Source organism: Tamandua tetradactyla, chromosome 4, assembly GCF_023851605.1.
Source record: "Tamandua tetradactyla isolate mTamTet1 chromosome 4, mTamTet1.pri, whole genome shotgun sequence".
Classification (NCBI taxonomy): domain Eukaryota; kingdom Metazoa; phylum Chordata; class Mammalia; order Pilosa; family Myrmecophagidae; genus Tamandua; species Tamandua tetradactyla.
Genome location: NC_135330.1, coordinates 58,889,080 through 58,904,651, shown reverse-complemented (window position 1 = coordinate 58,904,651; position 15,572 = coordinate 58,889,080). Strand labels below are relative to the sequence as shown.

At 41.6% G+C, this 15,572-nt stretch overlaps 2 protein-coding genes across 9 annotated transcripts in view; both read right to left on the bottom strand.

The window, feature by feature from the left end:
• The window catches only part of IPO9 (importin 9), a 50,706-nt gene extending 43,516 nt beyond the window's left edge, over positions 1–7,190 (bottom strand). The window contains exon 1 of the mRNA XM_077157391.1: positions 6,975–7,190. Within this exon, the coding sequence (XP_077013506.1) occupies positions 6,975–7,137 (163 nt within the window). The 5' untranslated portion in view covers positions 7,138–7,190. The remainder of the gene's footprint in view (positions 1–6,974) is intronic.
• A 1,623-nt stretch (positions 7,191–8,813) lies between these two features.
• The window catches only part of NAV1 (neuron navigator 1), a 277,062-nt gene continuing 270,303 nt past the window's right edge, over positions 8,814–15,572 (bottom strand). For all 8 annotated transcript variants that reach the window (XM_077157383.1, XM_077157386.1, XM_077157387.1 and 5 more), the window contains one exon: positions 8,814–15,441. In XM_077157383.1, the coding sequence (XP_077013498.1) occupies positions 15,346–15,441 (96 nt within the window). In that variant the 3' untranslated portion in view covers positions 8,814–15,345. The remainder of the gene's footprint in view (positions 15,442–15,572) is intronic.

Below are 15,572 nucleotides of genomic sequence, written 5' to 3'. Positions count from 1 at the left end.
CAACATTTTTAACATTGATAATCTGTAAAACCCATTTGTGAGAACAGAAGAAACTAATGTCTATAACCTAAAGATAATGGAGTCAACTTTCAGATCTGATTCTAAAATACAGATGGAGTCTGATAAAATCCAAGAAGATCTCTTGGATCCCAACATTCAAGTTTAACGGAACAAATAAAAAATAACAATTAAAAAGACAACTCTGAATGCACATGCAAATTCATTTACAGAAGGAGAAACGAAAAAATGCATTTCCAAGGGCACCCACACTTTCTTTTACTTTGGATTCTCAGTGTGATGATGGGCACTAATTTCATGGTCCCAAGTATGCTTAGAATGCCACTGCATAACAACTACGTGATGATACTGTGAGCCATCGACAGTAATCATGTCAAGAATATTTGTATGTCAAGATGTTTGTTTGTTATTTACAATAAAAATATATTTTTTAAAAAAGGATGTCATTATAGAACCAGGCTTCACCTCCCTGGACATAGCCAACCAATTCTGGTATACCTCATGTGACTTTTTTCAGAGTGATCTACAAGTATAGTCATAAATTACCTGGGCCATATGGTACTTTCTTTTAAGCCACTATTGAACTGATTTCTGCATGGGCTTTAGCGTTACTGCAAGAGCACAATTTTTGTCATTACAGGGACAAAGTAAAATGAGCTCAATACAAACAAAATCTTCAATCACACAGTGTGAGAAAGATAACCTGAAGAATAAAATGAGACTTTTTAAGAGGAGCTAAAACTTAAAACTATAAAGCTTAAACATATCTGAACAATTATCCTTCCAATGAAAGTACCGATACTCTTACAGTTGTAGGGTAATCCTGAGGCTCACAGAAGGGAAAAGCAACCACACATTTTCCATCAGTCCACACTGGTACCCAATTAGAAGAGTCATTAGGGTATCAAGATCAAGCAAACTTGACACATAGGTATTACCATCATTTGGAGGTACAGAGAGTGGTTCTCATCAACTTGAAAACTTCAAGTTTACTATTTTCAGAGAAAAGCTTACCATGAACACATTTTTTCCCATAACTATGCTAGGAGAAGGTAGCTCTCTGGTGATGACCAAAATAGCTGGGAGTAATTCACTCTAATACAACTGTAAATTAATCCTGTCTAGTAACGTATCAAAGATTATACTCCAATTTCTACTAACCACTTGCTATACACATTGCTGAGCTTATAAAGGATGGTAAGAAAGAGATTAACAGAAGATTAAGACCCATGTGGGACCCATAAATCTAAGTCAACCAGTGTATCTGAACCTACAACAAACATTACAAGATGGATTTTCCCTGAAAGTTTATTTCCCTCACATAGGCAAGAAGCTTAAAATTTCAAGTATCCTCAATCTTGGCTGAAAAGCCTTAATGGGAAAGAAAATCTCTGAAGAACATCTTTACCATTAACTAAACACATGGATGAACAGAACAGAGTTCCTTTTCTACAGGCTCTTAGAATTTCAAAAATGGTGATCTGATTGATGACCAATTCTGGTTTGGAAACTCCAAAATTCATAGACAAAGACTCATTTTAATTAAGTTATAAGGGAATGTGAGGGAATACAACAACTATTTTATTTTATTCAATTCATTCTGTTTAGAACATATAATCCATGAGAAATCTAAGGATGTTATCTTAGAAGATTTTTATATCCATATACTTTGGTTTATTTAAAGCTATATGAAGAACTGTTTCCTAAAAGCAAAAGGGCTGCTGTGGCATTGATGGTGAAATCTGTGCTATATAACTAATTAATGCATTGAAGAAAAAGCCAGAAAAACATCCTGAAGTTCTCTGACTTCTTTTAAATCTGATAAATTACGTTGCTCCTATCATTTCTGACTCCTGTGAAATGGTGAAAAGGCAAAAACCCTATTTACAGTTATTCACCTAACAGAGACTATACATTTTAGGGAATACAACTAAGTATATCTGTAAAAAAAAAAGCACTTTTGTTTATGTTTGTATGTGTATGTGTGTATGTTGGGGGATTTTCAACTTTAATAACCGGTGTCTTTTACCTTAATTTCTCTAGAAAACATTAGAAATAACTGAATAACTTACTCTGGGATGATTAAAGCAGGGAAAGTACAAGAGACACAGACAAATACAGGTGTTTTAGAAAGGACCAATTCAAATTAAACTGAGATTCAATGTATGAAGTTAAGCCAAAGGGAATACTCCCAAGTGAGTTGTATGAAGTTAGCTTTCTAAAGATGTTTTCATAGGAAACTAAGGATAGACCCATTCAGTTAATCTGGGTTTTTACCCCAACTCTAGGCTCTTGATTATATCTTTTGGTCTAATCCAAAATGATATTCTCTGACTTTTTTTCTATGAAACTTTAGCCTTCTTTCCTCAACTCATTCTCTAGTTTTTTTATTTTGCCCTCCCCCTCCCACCACTTTCCTTGCTCCTTTTTCTCTTCTTTTACTCTACTTGGCAAAAACATCTAAAACATGGCTTAAAAGGGAAAACCCAAAGGAGAGCATGGAGAGGATAAAGGACAAGTTTAAAAATACAAACTATTGATCTTAAGGGTCTACTAGAGAGACATGAGACTTAGCAGTGCTTTCACATTGATTCAGGAGTTTAGGAGGCTACTAATAGGAAGAATGTGAACAGGGATTGTTTGGGAAAGGAGGGAGCTCCAAGAAGAGCTCTGGAAAGTCCCCCTTTTTTCATGGGGATTGGTAAGCACCACAAAACCACAGCTGAAAAGAAAAAGAAAACTCCACCACTGGCCTTTTTCCGAGCGTGGCCGCCTTCCGCTCGGCTCAGTGCCCGCGCCACATGCCCAGGAGTGCGTCTGGATCCTTGAGGGGCTCCCTTCGCAGGTGGACAGTGCTTACGCTATACTGTAAGAGAGCCAGAAAAGTGCCCATGAGAACCAGAAAGCAAAACTTCCAGCCAGCAGGATCATCTCTCTAAGCAGCTAAGATGGAGAAATCAACACAGATATCCTGGCAGCATGTGAATGCCAGGAAAAGTGAGAGAGAGATAACTTCCCCCTCCCCAATTCAATATAATCGTGGTGGAAAGAAAGAAAAAATAAATTCTCTGCGACATATCTGCTGGGGAAAAGACAGAAAAGACTAAGTCAAGCCAAATGATGGAGGAAAATTACTTCATTTCTAATGGATAAAAGGATATAACTAAAAGAAGAAAATGATCTAGGGTCTAAATTTAGTATATAAGAAAGTCTGTGCTATGCTGGCCTGGAGAATTAAAGCTGGTGAATGAAAGCAACTCATTTTACTACCTAGTTGATGCTATTCTTACAGGAAAGTAGGGGTAAAAGAAGAAAAAAAGAGGAGAAAAACTTCATTCTAAAATATAAAAAATAAAAGCAAAAATTTACCAAAAATAAAGAACTGAGATTCTCAGAAATCACGGTCATACCATAAGTCAAATAAAAAAGAGTTGATGACGCCGAATGGAGAATATTAGATTCTGATATAAGAGATCGTTGGCAGTTCACAACCTGTCCAGTCTTTTTAATTACTCTTTTTATAAAATATTTTATATGACTCTGCCTATTAAATAAAATGTAATGAGACAAAAGCTCTAACAAATCAAAAGCTTATTTTTACTCTGAGGTACAACTAACCCCCTGAAAACCCTATTAATTAAACTCAAAATCTCAACCTGCCTAAGAAAACTGCAAGGGTCACAATTATCTGCATACATATTGCAGAACACAGGAACCTGCAAATTTTCAAGTAATACGTGTCTCAGTTCAGGATGGGAATGCTGTCTTTAGAAGATTCCAGGCACCTCCTCCTCTGATTAACCTTGTAAAATAGCTTTATGTATTCAGAGAAGTTTGCTGGGTTTTCCCCAGATTCCAAGTGACTAGGGAAAATGACAAGTACAGGGCTCCAGAAAATCTTTCCAAGATACCAGACTGATGAAGCCATCTCTCTTGATCCTTCACTATGTTTTCTCACATATACACTCTTCCTTGGCTTAAGAGAATAGGTTCCCATTCTAGAAAACATAACTAATTATAGAGAAGTTTTTCTCTGAAAATATCAGCTGGCAGGCCAAATGGCCAGGATGTACTTTGGGCTCCAGCAACCGTCATTCTTTAAGAAAGCTGCTTCTTAAAATTTCCTCTTGGGCTGAATTTGGTCAGAGAATTTCAACCTTTCTTGTCTATCTATTTAATATGGAGTTGACAACTGACTCATATGGCATTTCCCCACAAATCAGAGATTCTTCCACTTAAACTTTAAGTCTCAGGGTTAACAGCTGGCAGCCAAGGAAAGTGGCATGCTTCTTTATCAAAGGGAACAGACTGCCTTCCATTAAGAGGCAATAATAAATGGCTAACAAAGGCAGTGTGGTTATTCGAGAGGACAGAGGGACCAAAAGCTACCCACCAGTTGTAGTTGTTACCTGACCCCAACACCAAAAAGATCCCAAGTTTATCAGTACACAGATAATAACAGAAACCAACTCCTAGATTTTTTACTCACTCCAATTTTAAGGAAGAATTTTTTCCCTAGGACCAGAAAGCAAAGTTCCTTTTAATAGGATAAAATTAAAATTGCTCTGTGAAGCAACTCCAAAGAACAGTAAATGACTTCTTTGCTCATATGCAAGAACAGCTTCTTACCTTGGCCTTCAGGGCCTTCTAATAGCAGGAGCAAAGTCCTGACAGTTTCATCAGGCCAGTAAGTTGGCTAAATCCTGGCTGGGAAGCCAGGTGCTATATTTACGTAAAGGAGGACAATAGCTGGTAGAGAAGATAATATTAAACCATGTTGAGGAAATAGCTGAGAGATTCAGAAAGAATGTAAGACTGGAGGTACTCTGGACCTGGTGGCAAAAGATACTTGTTAAAGGCTACAGATGAGGAAAGCAGCAGGATATACTTTTATCTGAGGAATGGGCTACCAGCCTCCTCCTAAAAACAGGTACAGAAGAGGGTAGTTTGAGATTTTTTGCTTGTTTGTTTTTTTTAAATAAACATAAGGGGCACAGCAAGGCCATTTTAAAAACATGAATAAAACAGAGTCCAACAACTTTGAAGCACCATATTCAACTCCAGAGACTCGATCTAATCCTGTACACCACATCCTAAACTTGTGAGTCATATACCTACTGCTAGACTACCAATATCAGATCAGTGATCAAAGCCTTTCCATACTCTTGGAGCATGTCCAACAGTATATTACCAGTAAGTTATAGGGGGAAGCCAATCTGTATCCATGAGTAGGTTAGGTCAAATGCAAAATTATCCACTTCCAAAGTTTAATTTTTCATTTCAAGACCTAAAAAAGACGAAGAAAGTGAGAGACTAGAACTTCAAAAAGACCTTAAGAAGTTTATAATTGATTTGCACAGATGAGACCATGGGATTTGGCTAGAGTCAAAGCATCAGAGTTGAAGAGCTCTCAAAGCGAGTTGTTGGAAGTGTAAACATGAGTTAAGGTCCATCTTTGGTGGGAAGGTGCCAGACACACATTTGGAGCACCAGGAACATTGGGGATCATTTAGGGAAGGTTCAATTAGGGCTAATTTGTATTAGGCCCTCAATTTTATTCAAACAGTAACTTGAATGTGATGAGTCTCCTTTGCATTCATACCTTCCTCCTTTGTACCTAGGGGAGGCAGACATTAATGTGAGCAAAGGAATTTTACTAAGGAGGCTATAAAAACTCCCTCAGATGAATCTGTGTATGGCTCTCAAACAGCTTTCTTCTATCCAGTAGTTTCTCCTCCAACAGCATTTTGTAGAACGACTTACAACTGGGGCTCCAAAATGGTTCTTAACCTGTTAGTTCCCAAATTTCAACAAACTTCCAAGAGACGGAAATTCATTTTCAACAGCTCTCTCACCTTGTGAAGAAGTATAAAATTAAATGTAAGAAAGATTCATCTTAAACTCTCTTCAATCAAAATAAAAAATCTGGTAGGAGAGCCAGCTCAAGGTTTTGAGTGTGGCAGTTCCAACCATGGACAATTTCTCATATCTCAAGAGAGGTCTTTAAGAGGTGATGGAAATATTCTGCTGAGCTGGGGAATTCTAAGGCTTTGGAGTTCTGGTGAAGCCCTGACAGACCAGACTTATTGCTTCCACCAAGACCAAGAAGATTGTCCCTTCTAAGTTTCAGGATCAAATTGTTCTTTGTAAAGTGGCTATAATGGGTCTGGTGAAAGGCCCATCCAGCATGAAACTGATAGAAGGGTCTCAAACCAATAGTTTAGTTTCTTCTCCATCACTTTATAGGTAGGATGGGAACTGAGAAACAAAGACAAAGGATGATCAGTTCCTCCAAACACACATGCACAGAGGCATTTAATACATGCACATTATTTTCAAAATAAACGGGGAGCCTGGTCAGAAAAGTGAAGCTGCTGCATATGCATCTAATTTAATTTCTGGGAAAATATGAATAGAACAATCAACTTGCTAGGTTTATAACTTAGAGGCAAAAACTTGTTTCATGACATCTACTAAGCTTTAATAGCCACATTCTCAAAGCCCTACCTTCTTACCACTGCTACTAATAGCTTCTTCTACTCTTATCCCAGTACAACCCAACTGGTAAAGAGTACAGCAAAAGACTTGTCCTAAACTCAAAATCATTTCCCAGACCGCACGACCTCTTCCAACAGCACCAAGTCCAGCTTCATCTCTGTCCTTTGCAGATCCCAGGCTCCATCTAGCTTTTCAAGTCTCCACCCTACTCCTACCCCCGAGACTCCACCTCCCCACCTCCCCCGACCCTTCTTCAGGCGCGTTTCCTCTCTTTGGGATTCTGCAGCCACCAGATATCAACCCTTTGCTTCCTATTCCACTCCCACTCTCTGGGCCTCAGCGCCCGATATTCACTGGCTCAGGCTCCCTATGTCCCCAGCCTGTCCGGGGCTGCGGTCAGCGGATAGTGTGGCCGGCCCAGGTCCGAGCCATCCACGTTCGGGTCCCGCCTCACTCACCCTCCGTCACCTCCAGCACCTTAATCTGTTCCTCCGCAGCCGCCCGCACCTCCTGCACTGGGGAGAGGATCCCGGTGAGCGTATCCACTAATGCCTCCTTCAATCCTTGTGCCACTGGACCAGGCAGCCCAGAAGCCGCACCAGCCGCCGCCGCTGCCGCCATCTTTCCTTCCTCCAGCCCGCCAGCCCCGGGGCCGGGACCCGCCACCGAATGACGGCTCCCGCGCGCGGCCAATCCGCGAAGCTGCGCCTGCGCGCCAGAGTCTTGCGGGAACGGGAGCGGGAGCGGGAGTGGGGGCGGGGAATGGACCTAAGCCTCCTAGGACAGCGCCTCCTGTCGCCGGAACGCAGATAGCACCTTCTGTGAGCATCACTTCGGATTTATGTGGAAAGAGAGTCTTAGGGCCATTAGCGACTTTTCTAAAGTCTCATGGTAAGTTAGCAATTTCACTTGGAATACTAACATTGGATTCGTGGATCTTTCCAGTATGAGATGTTAGGAGAGAGGGGGTGGGATGGGAAGGGACGTAGAGGGCCTTAAGAAGAAAGTCAGATATAGGCTCTATTATAAACCAGCCCTCTGCTCCCCCACCCCGCTCAAATACTGAAAAAAAAGTTGGCTCAAGTGAATCTCTTCATCGTTTAGCCTCAGGAATCCAAAAGTAGGCGGAGAAGAAACAAGTCGACTGGGTAGTGGGGGGTGATCACCCTACAAGTCCCCGTTACCTGTTTTTTTCCAGCTTAGATTAGCCCGATTTCAAAATTGGAAAGTGGCTGGCCAGGATAGAGCACTTGCAAAAGGAGACTTCCTCTAGAGTGAGTATCTATATGACTACTTGAAAATGAATTTTATTAGCTGACAGTAAAGAAAAAAAAATTTTTCCCAGAGAAATTATGGATGGTCATTGTACGGGGTGGGGGACAAGAGTAGTTTAATACGGCATATCTGTGTGCTGGTTGTAGGAAATGGGCCAAGATAGAGAGACACTCCTGAATACCGGATCAGATGGCGATGATTAGCGAGAAGGTTAAAAACACAGGGCAGGGTGACAAGCATGTAGTGGCAGACGCTGTGGCATGGAATGTGTTGTTGGAATGGGAGGTTCTAGAGCAAAGAGTAAAGTAAGCTGCTCAGGTTGAGTGCCTTAGAAATGGGTTCTAGGAACCTTGACTCTTATCCCCGAGTGGCAAAGGAAACCAGCTAACAATTCCTACCCCAGTTTCAAGACTGTGGGTGTTAAAATGGTAACAATGAGAAGTGGTCACTTCATCCGAGGCTTCCTCAAAACAATGACTCCTCAATTCATTTTGAGTAGAGTTCTAAACTTATTGTTGCCATTCATGTTAGAGGTCAGAGGGAGTTTGTTACCACAATTTCATAGGAAATAGACTACTTCTTGGACCCTGAAATTTCATAGTGGGCAATAGTAATATTTTTTATTTTCCTTCTTTCAGCGGCCAGGAGAAGCTGAGCTCCATTGTAACAGCTTCTTTTCTTATAGGTTAATTCATTTCATTTTAAGAAGAAAATTTAGGAAGGTCTCAGAAGATATTTTTTTCAGTCATTATGGCAGTGGATAAAGAATTTGAGAGCCTTGACTTTTGGGCTGGACGTTTTTGAAGTCTAGTGATGGATGTGCAGGCAGGGACCCCTATCTCCCCCAACCAAAGGAGTCAAGACTCTGCTTAGAATTTTGGGATCAGACATTTGTAGGCAGATAGGTTTTACCTCTGGGTTAGGCAAATGACCACAAGCAGCCTCATCTCCCAGACGAAGAATGGGCCACGAGATAAATGGAGACAGAAACCAGACAGAGAGGGAGCTAGAGAGAACCAGTGGACAATACAGGAGATAACTTTATTGAAACGCAAGTGGTATCGAACAGATGAATCTTGCTGGGAGGAGACATGCCTGATGGACCCAGGGCCCCCGATCAGGGGAGCCTCTTGTAGTGATGCAGGAATGCCTCTTCAGCTGGCCCTGGCATAGATTTAACTTTCAACCAATTTGTTGTTTAAAATGAATTACCGAGGGGTTCAGCCCAGCTCTCTTCATGATTGTTACCGCAACTATATACAACAGTTTGCTTTTCAGATTCAGTTTTGCTTTCTCTACATTAGATATAAAAGGGCAGATTGAAAGAGAGAAGGGTCAAGTGAGAGAAAACATAAACACATAGACATACACATATCCTGTTTTAGGGTTTTATGCTCAATAAGTTAAAAAAAAGTTTTGCAAAAATTCCTGCCCACCTCCATCTGAGAAATACCGTGCATTTGAAAAACGTAGACTATCACGTAAACAGTGCTGCCTTAAAACAGGATGGGTGGGGTAAAAAGGAAAGGGATTTAGCAGAGATTGAAATTCATTAAAAAAAGATTGTTTTGTAAAAAACAAAAAACAAACCAACATTAGGAGGTGGGAGGCCACTGCACAGCAGTTGCCCCCACACTGGCTGGGATGGGGGAGCGTTTGCCTTAACATCAAATGTCTTGTCTCAGAGGAACTGGCAAGAAAGCAGGAAGCTCCCAGAGAAGATGACCAAAGGAACCATTGTCAGCCTTCTGGGGACTTAGAGGGTGCTTAATGCCATTGTTTTATGCTTGCCTTCCTCAGGCTTTAGTCCTTCCTCCAAATGCTTAGTTCCAGAGCTCAGAAGGTCTAGTACTAGTGTATTTCTTTGTCCTCTCCCCAAAAGATCTTTCAGATGCAAAAATGACAAACTTGAAACAAAACCAGTTCTAAATAGCCTCGTCTTTCATCTTTCGAATAGTCCCATCAGCTAGAGTCTGTGAGTTTGGAAAGAAAGGAAGCTCCTTTCAGATTTTTTTTTTAAAGGACTTTATTCTGTGTCCTTGGTTTAGCTCTACTAAATGTGAGGAAATGAAAGGATAAGCCCAAGGATATAAGTGGCCAGCATTGTCTTCATATGCTGAACTCTCTCATGTAAGCTGAGCAGAGCCTAGAGAAGAGGCCTTCGTGGCACACAGGAGCCTAATAGTTGTTAGCTGCCTTGGAGAAGTTCTGACTATGTTCTCAGAGCCAGAGTGCCTTTTGTAACTCAAATAAGGGACAGCAGGTTGCTATGATTCTGGGAGAACACACTTGTCATGGAAATACAAATTGAGATTTTTGACTTTTCCCGATCTATTATATAATCAGAAAAAGTCTTAGAGCAGATACAAGTAATCCAGCAGAGGCACAATCTGGAAGAGACCTCTAACTTCTTTCCTCTTTGAAGCTGCTTAAGTTGCCAGGTAGAAATTTCAGAGGCATGAGATTTTTCTTGGAAGGTTGTGTTCAGCTAGGAACGATGCAGACCCTCTTTTTCCTAACTTTCCTCAAAAGCATACATGTTTTTTCTTTCTTTGTTAAAATAAAAGCAAGAAAAACGAAACATAAGGAAGCATGACGAAGATAACTTTGAGATTAATGTTAAAGTCTGAATTATAACCTCGTCTTAAAGCCTTTCAGTGCAGGGACTCTGATACTTGACTTTCCCTTTGAAACACTGAATCACAAACTTTAGTGTGCATCAGAGTCACTGGAGGGTGATTGCAAAAATATGGATTGCCAGGCCCTATCCCCAGTTTCTGATTCAATAGGTCTGGGATGAGGGCTGAGAAATTCATTTCTAACAAGTTGGTGGATGCTCTTGATGCTGCTGGGCTGGGTCCACACTCTGAGAATTACTATGATTTAAGGAATGAAGGAATGCTTTAAAGAATGAGAAGAGTTGACTCAAGGAACCTGGGGTTCACTTACCTCCATGGCCACCCTCGACATAGGAAATTCTCTATGGCACAATTATTAAAAATGGTCAAAACATCCAGTTGGGAGGATCTAGTATATGTAGGTTTAATGTTCAGTTGTCTTGGTCTCCCTGCAGCTTCCAAATTTCAATTGGTTTCCTCATTTGAAGATACACTATCTCCCAGTTTACTTCCACTTTTCCTAGGGTCTACAGCTGGCAGTGGAGAGAGGCAAGCTGGTAGCCCCATGTATCCCTGCTGCTCAGGTTAACTGGGGACTCATGAATATATAAGGCTGATTCACTTATAAAGGGCAATAGCTCCTGGCTTTGGTCTTTTGGGAGTAGTGTCCTTAAGACCATTTTGTTATTTATGGCTCCCTCAGTGGGGTGATGAACCAAAACTTGTTAGTAGTTATTATAGTCATCACAAGAATATACCAGTATTTCATTAGTGTATCTATTTCCATTAGAAAACTTTCTGCAAAAGCATTGCATTCCGTCATTGCGGTTGGCTTATGGAGTCTACTTATGAGCTTCAGGTTGGCTAAGACCCAGCATCAAGGAAAGAAAAAAAATAAAGCATACAAGGGAGTAGCTACTACTACTAGCTACTACTTTTCCCCCCTTCGTTGGTAAGCAAATTTCACCTATATGCAAGGTTTCTATATATGGTTGCTGTCCCAGATGATATGTGAGGTGGTTGTAAGATACAGTAGGCAACCACTGTTGTCTTTCTATTCTGTTAGAATACTATAAGAAACAGAGTTACTTCTCAGATCACTGAAAGGGAGTATCCCTCTAGAATAGTGTGAACCTTCTCTCAGGCAGCTAGAAGTGATGGGGAGATTAGGTCACCTGGGAGTCTTGCAAACCAGGAAAACCTAAGATGAGAAATGAAAAAGTAAAGAAGCTACTATTTTGTCTTAAGACCTTAAGGGATATGGAATTATTACTGGGGCGAATGGTAATTCAATACCAAAACCTAGCATACTAGCAATTCTAAGCGAAAAGGACTCATTGCAGGGGCTCCCATGGACTTTCAGCAAATTGTCCTTCCCTGTCAGCCTCTAGTTTCCCAATAGTTAGATAACGTGAGAAAGACATTGGTATAAGGATTTATAAAAGACAGATAAGCACTGTAAACTTGCCACAATATAGATTTTTTAGAAACACTCTATGAAGCCTCAAAAAATAGGAAACAGCAACAGCAAACTGTGAGAGACAGAGAGAAACGAAGAGAGAGGGAGGAGGAGAAAGACGCGCAGACATCAGGTCCCATATTAGCTTCCAAGTACCTAGTACTTTATTTTTAGTGCCTAGGCAAAGACTGAGAAACAATACATTGGACAAAACTTGTTGGTCTCTGCTGAGGAGCCTTTTCTGCAGTTGTGGCTCTCCCCATGTTTGGTATTGAGTATGTCATTTGCTAGCCAACTTTGATGAGGGATGGAGTTGGGGAGCTGGAGAGGAAGGACACACAAATTCCAGTCATAGATAGGTTGAATTCTTCTGCATCTTCTGAAGGTGCTTGGGGATTGAGAATTTGGCTGTGGGACCCATTTTTAAAATTTTTTCAGGGGTCCCAGTAGTTTCAACCAAGAAACAGGTATGTAGGTCAGAGAGAATGCTGTGGATTTGCTCTCGCTATCAATTTTAGGGCAGTGATAGGGGAGTTCAGGTTTTCTGCTTCAGAGAAGTCTAGATGAGCGTCCCAAGGGGTTATAGCACCATGAGGAGGCTCAACCTTCTGCAGTTGCCACACAATCACGATTACTTTGTGAAATGTTTGATCCCCGCAGTGAGGGGCCCAGATGAGCAACTGTAAACAGGGTGCCAGGCTCCAGAGGGAAAGCTGAGGCTACAATACCACCTCACTAGATGGGAACACATTTTCTTAAGGAAAGCAACTGGAGACCTGGCCTAAATGCAGCAGTCAACCGAGAATAGAGGATGGTGGATCCCAGGAATAGAAATGAAAAGTCATAGCATGAGAAGTCTCCAGAATCAACTTGCTGAGGATCCAAATAGAATTCACGGTGATATCCTTGGTTACTAGAGAGAGAGGAATTCCTTTGGGGATCTGAGGCAGTTGGAATGGAAAGAGGGTCTCCCCTCTCCTTTTCCTCGAGTAGCCAGTAACATCCATGACAGAAGGCACTGGCTGGGCAGCACCAGAGAACAGAGTCATGGGCTCAACCATCAGATTAAGATGGCACTAAAAGTCTGAGCTTAGCCAGAAAACTGGAGCATAGGTGGGATTCAGAAGAGACATTGGTCCAAAGTAGGGCCATCCAGTCTTCCTTTCCTTCCAAGTTAGAACACCCAGCTCTGGGGCCTCCTCATTTTGTACAATGGAGACCTTAAGGCAGTGATTTCAGCACCATCCTTGGACAAAGAGCCTCTTCCCATCGCAGAATTGCATATTTTATAGCTGAGTTGGTTGGGGGTTTTCACATCTCATGGAATTAGCAGCAATAGCAATAATAGTCTCCAGCACAGAGGTCCCTGGCATCCCTGGGAGCTACCAGGTGAGAGCAGAAGCTTTCTTGGGAACAATCTGGACCATCTTGTGGAACTAAACAAAAGTATTGTGTGACATGAAGATTCAGATGCTTCTACTCCTAGATTGGGTGGGGCAGAGTGATACAAGTTAGTATACCTATAGATTCTGATAAAGTCTTGTGCTATTTAGGAATCTGAAGAGCAAACACTTAGCCTAGGCTTATCCCTGATCTGCACTGTCCTGAAACTTCAGTCTCACCAGGCAACTCAGCTGGTTCTACAGAGGTTTTCAGAAATGACTTGCTCATTCCAGAGAGAGATCATTCCACAGTCCTTCAGGACCCATCTTAATTGGTCTTAGATCTTCTGCCCCCAAAATACTGAACACCTAATCAAAGGCTTCTTTCTAGCTTGCTCTTGAGTTTTTGCCATATTCCTTAGATGATCCTGAAGGTCTAGATAACAAGGGGTGTGCACTTAATGGAGGTTGACATTTCCTCCTAGATTGTAAACTTAAGGGACCAAATCTTGTCTTTAAAAAAAAAAACTTAGCGGCTGTTACGTATTGAGTTCCTAGTAAGTGCTTGCTGAATGAAGGGATGTGGACTGCTAGATCTTCAGGGCAACAAGAAAGGAGCAACTTTTGCAAAATGTAGAACCCCTTTGAAAGGCAGAAATTCTCACATGGATGTCCAATCTCTTATACTTGTCAAAAACAAACCGTTTAGGAGCCAGGTAGGGATTCAGTCAAGTGAAGTGGCTGCATAAGAATAGTGCAGTGAGGGGCTAAATAAGCCATAAAATAGAGGAATATTTCCAGTGTCTTGGGTTTCCTCCAGTCCATTGGGAATTCAGAGTAGATCTTTGAATAAGAGGGGACTAATCCCTCTCATGCCAGAGGCCAACAGTTGAGCTCCCAGGCAGAATGCATGTTTTCTCAAAAGGGAGGTCAAGGGAACTGGATTCCTCTTCTGTTACTTCTGAATCAACTCTTCCTGCCTCATGTAAGCCCCAAAGAAGCCAAAGATAGTGGAATGGAAGATTTCTAACTGGTGCCAATGAGATGGCATCATAAAACCCACTTGGAAAAGCCAAACTAAGCCCCTGGATAACCAATCCAAGCATCTCATGGAGAAATGGAGAAAACAAACCAAAAAAGAAAAGGAAAAATAAATAGGCAAATGGGAGGAAGAAAAAAAAAACAAAAACAAAACAAAAATAAAAAATAAAAAAGGAGGGTTTATTGACTCTCATGCATGTTAAATTAGAGGGTATAGAGACAAGGCTAACAGTCTTTCTGTGAAGGCTGTAATGCTGTTTATGTGGTTTGGTGACTTCTTAGATTGGCAGCCATCTTGTCAACATCCCCTGTGTCACTGAAAGGGCAGGGCAGGCAGTTTTCTCTCTCTGCCTCGGCAACTGGGTGGTACAGCCAAGTACTGATCACAACTTTTGATCAGCGAATTTGGATTGTTGGGTTCCAGCTGTAAACTGCTGTTCTAGCCCACTCCAGACATGAACTGAAACTTCTTTTCCATTTTTTGAAATACCTTTTACAGACTGATTTAAACATTTTTTTAAAAAACCACATGCTTCTTTTTCTGGGCTCCAGTCAGATCTCTGGGGAAGAGTTGTTGGCAGTGGTGATGGAATTGGGAAGGGTCTGCGAGAAAATCTGGGGAGCTTCCCGCCTCACTCAGATTTCCCCAGACAGAACTGTCTTTCTCACAGTAGTTCATGAGAACCAGTTAGAAACTGCTGCAGGTTTTCTGATTCTTCTGAATCCCTCCCCAGAAAGCCCAGGAGTTTGTAATTGAGACAGGAAATCAAGGAAAAAGACCCAGAATCCTCTTTTTCCCAAGAGTCATGAGGGGAGGCTAGTAGATATATCTAGAGTACACAAGTTCCCAAGTTTCACCCCACCAGTCCTCCAAGGGAGGTTCTCAAAGGTTCAGCACCAAGAACCTGCCCCTCTTCTTTCACCTCCTTCTGCTTCCTAGTCTCCTGTTAGGACTGGAAAGCCAGTGCTTGGAAAGAAGAAGGGGAAGAGGAGGAGCTAACATAGCTGATGCCCGCCTGTTCTGCTGTCCGGGGTGACAGTGACTGCTAGACCCTCAGAGTGTTGCCTGGAGGTTGGGGTCCAGGATGGTTTCTCGATCTGGAGACTCAATGTAGTTGGCAGCTTCTTGGAGTTTCAGCAGCATGGCCATCTAAAGAGAGGAATAAGTGGATTAATAAAAATTGGGACTCTGGACCCTGCCACAGAAAGGAAACAAAAGAAAATCTAGATCATGGATCTGATCTTTGGTTTGTAAGTATTTAGCAGCCAGAGAATTTAGAG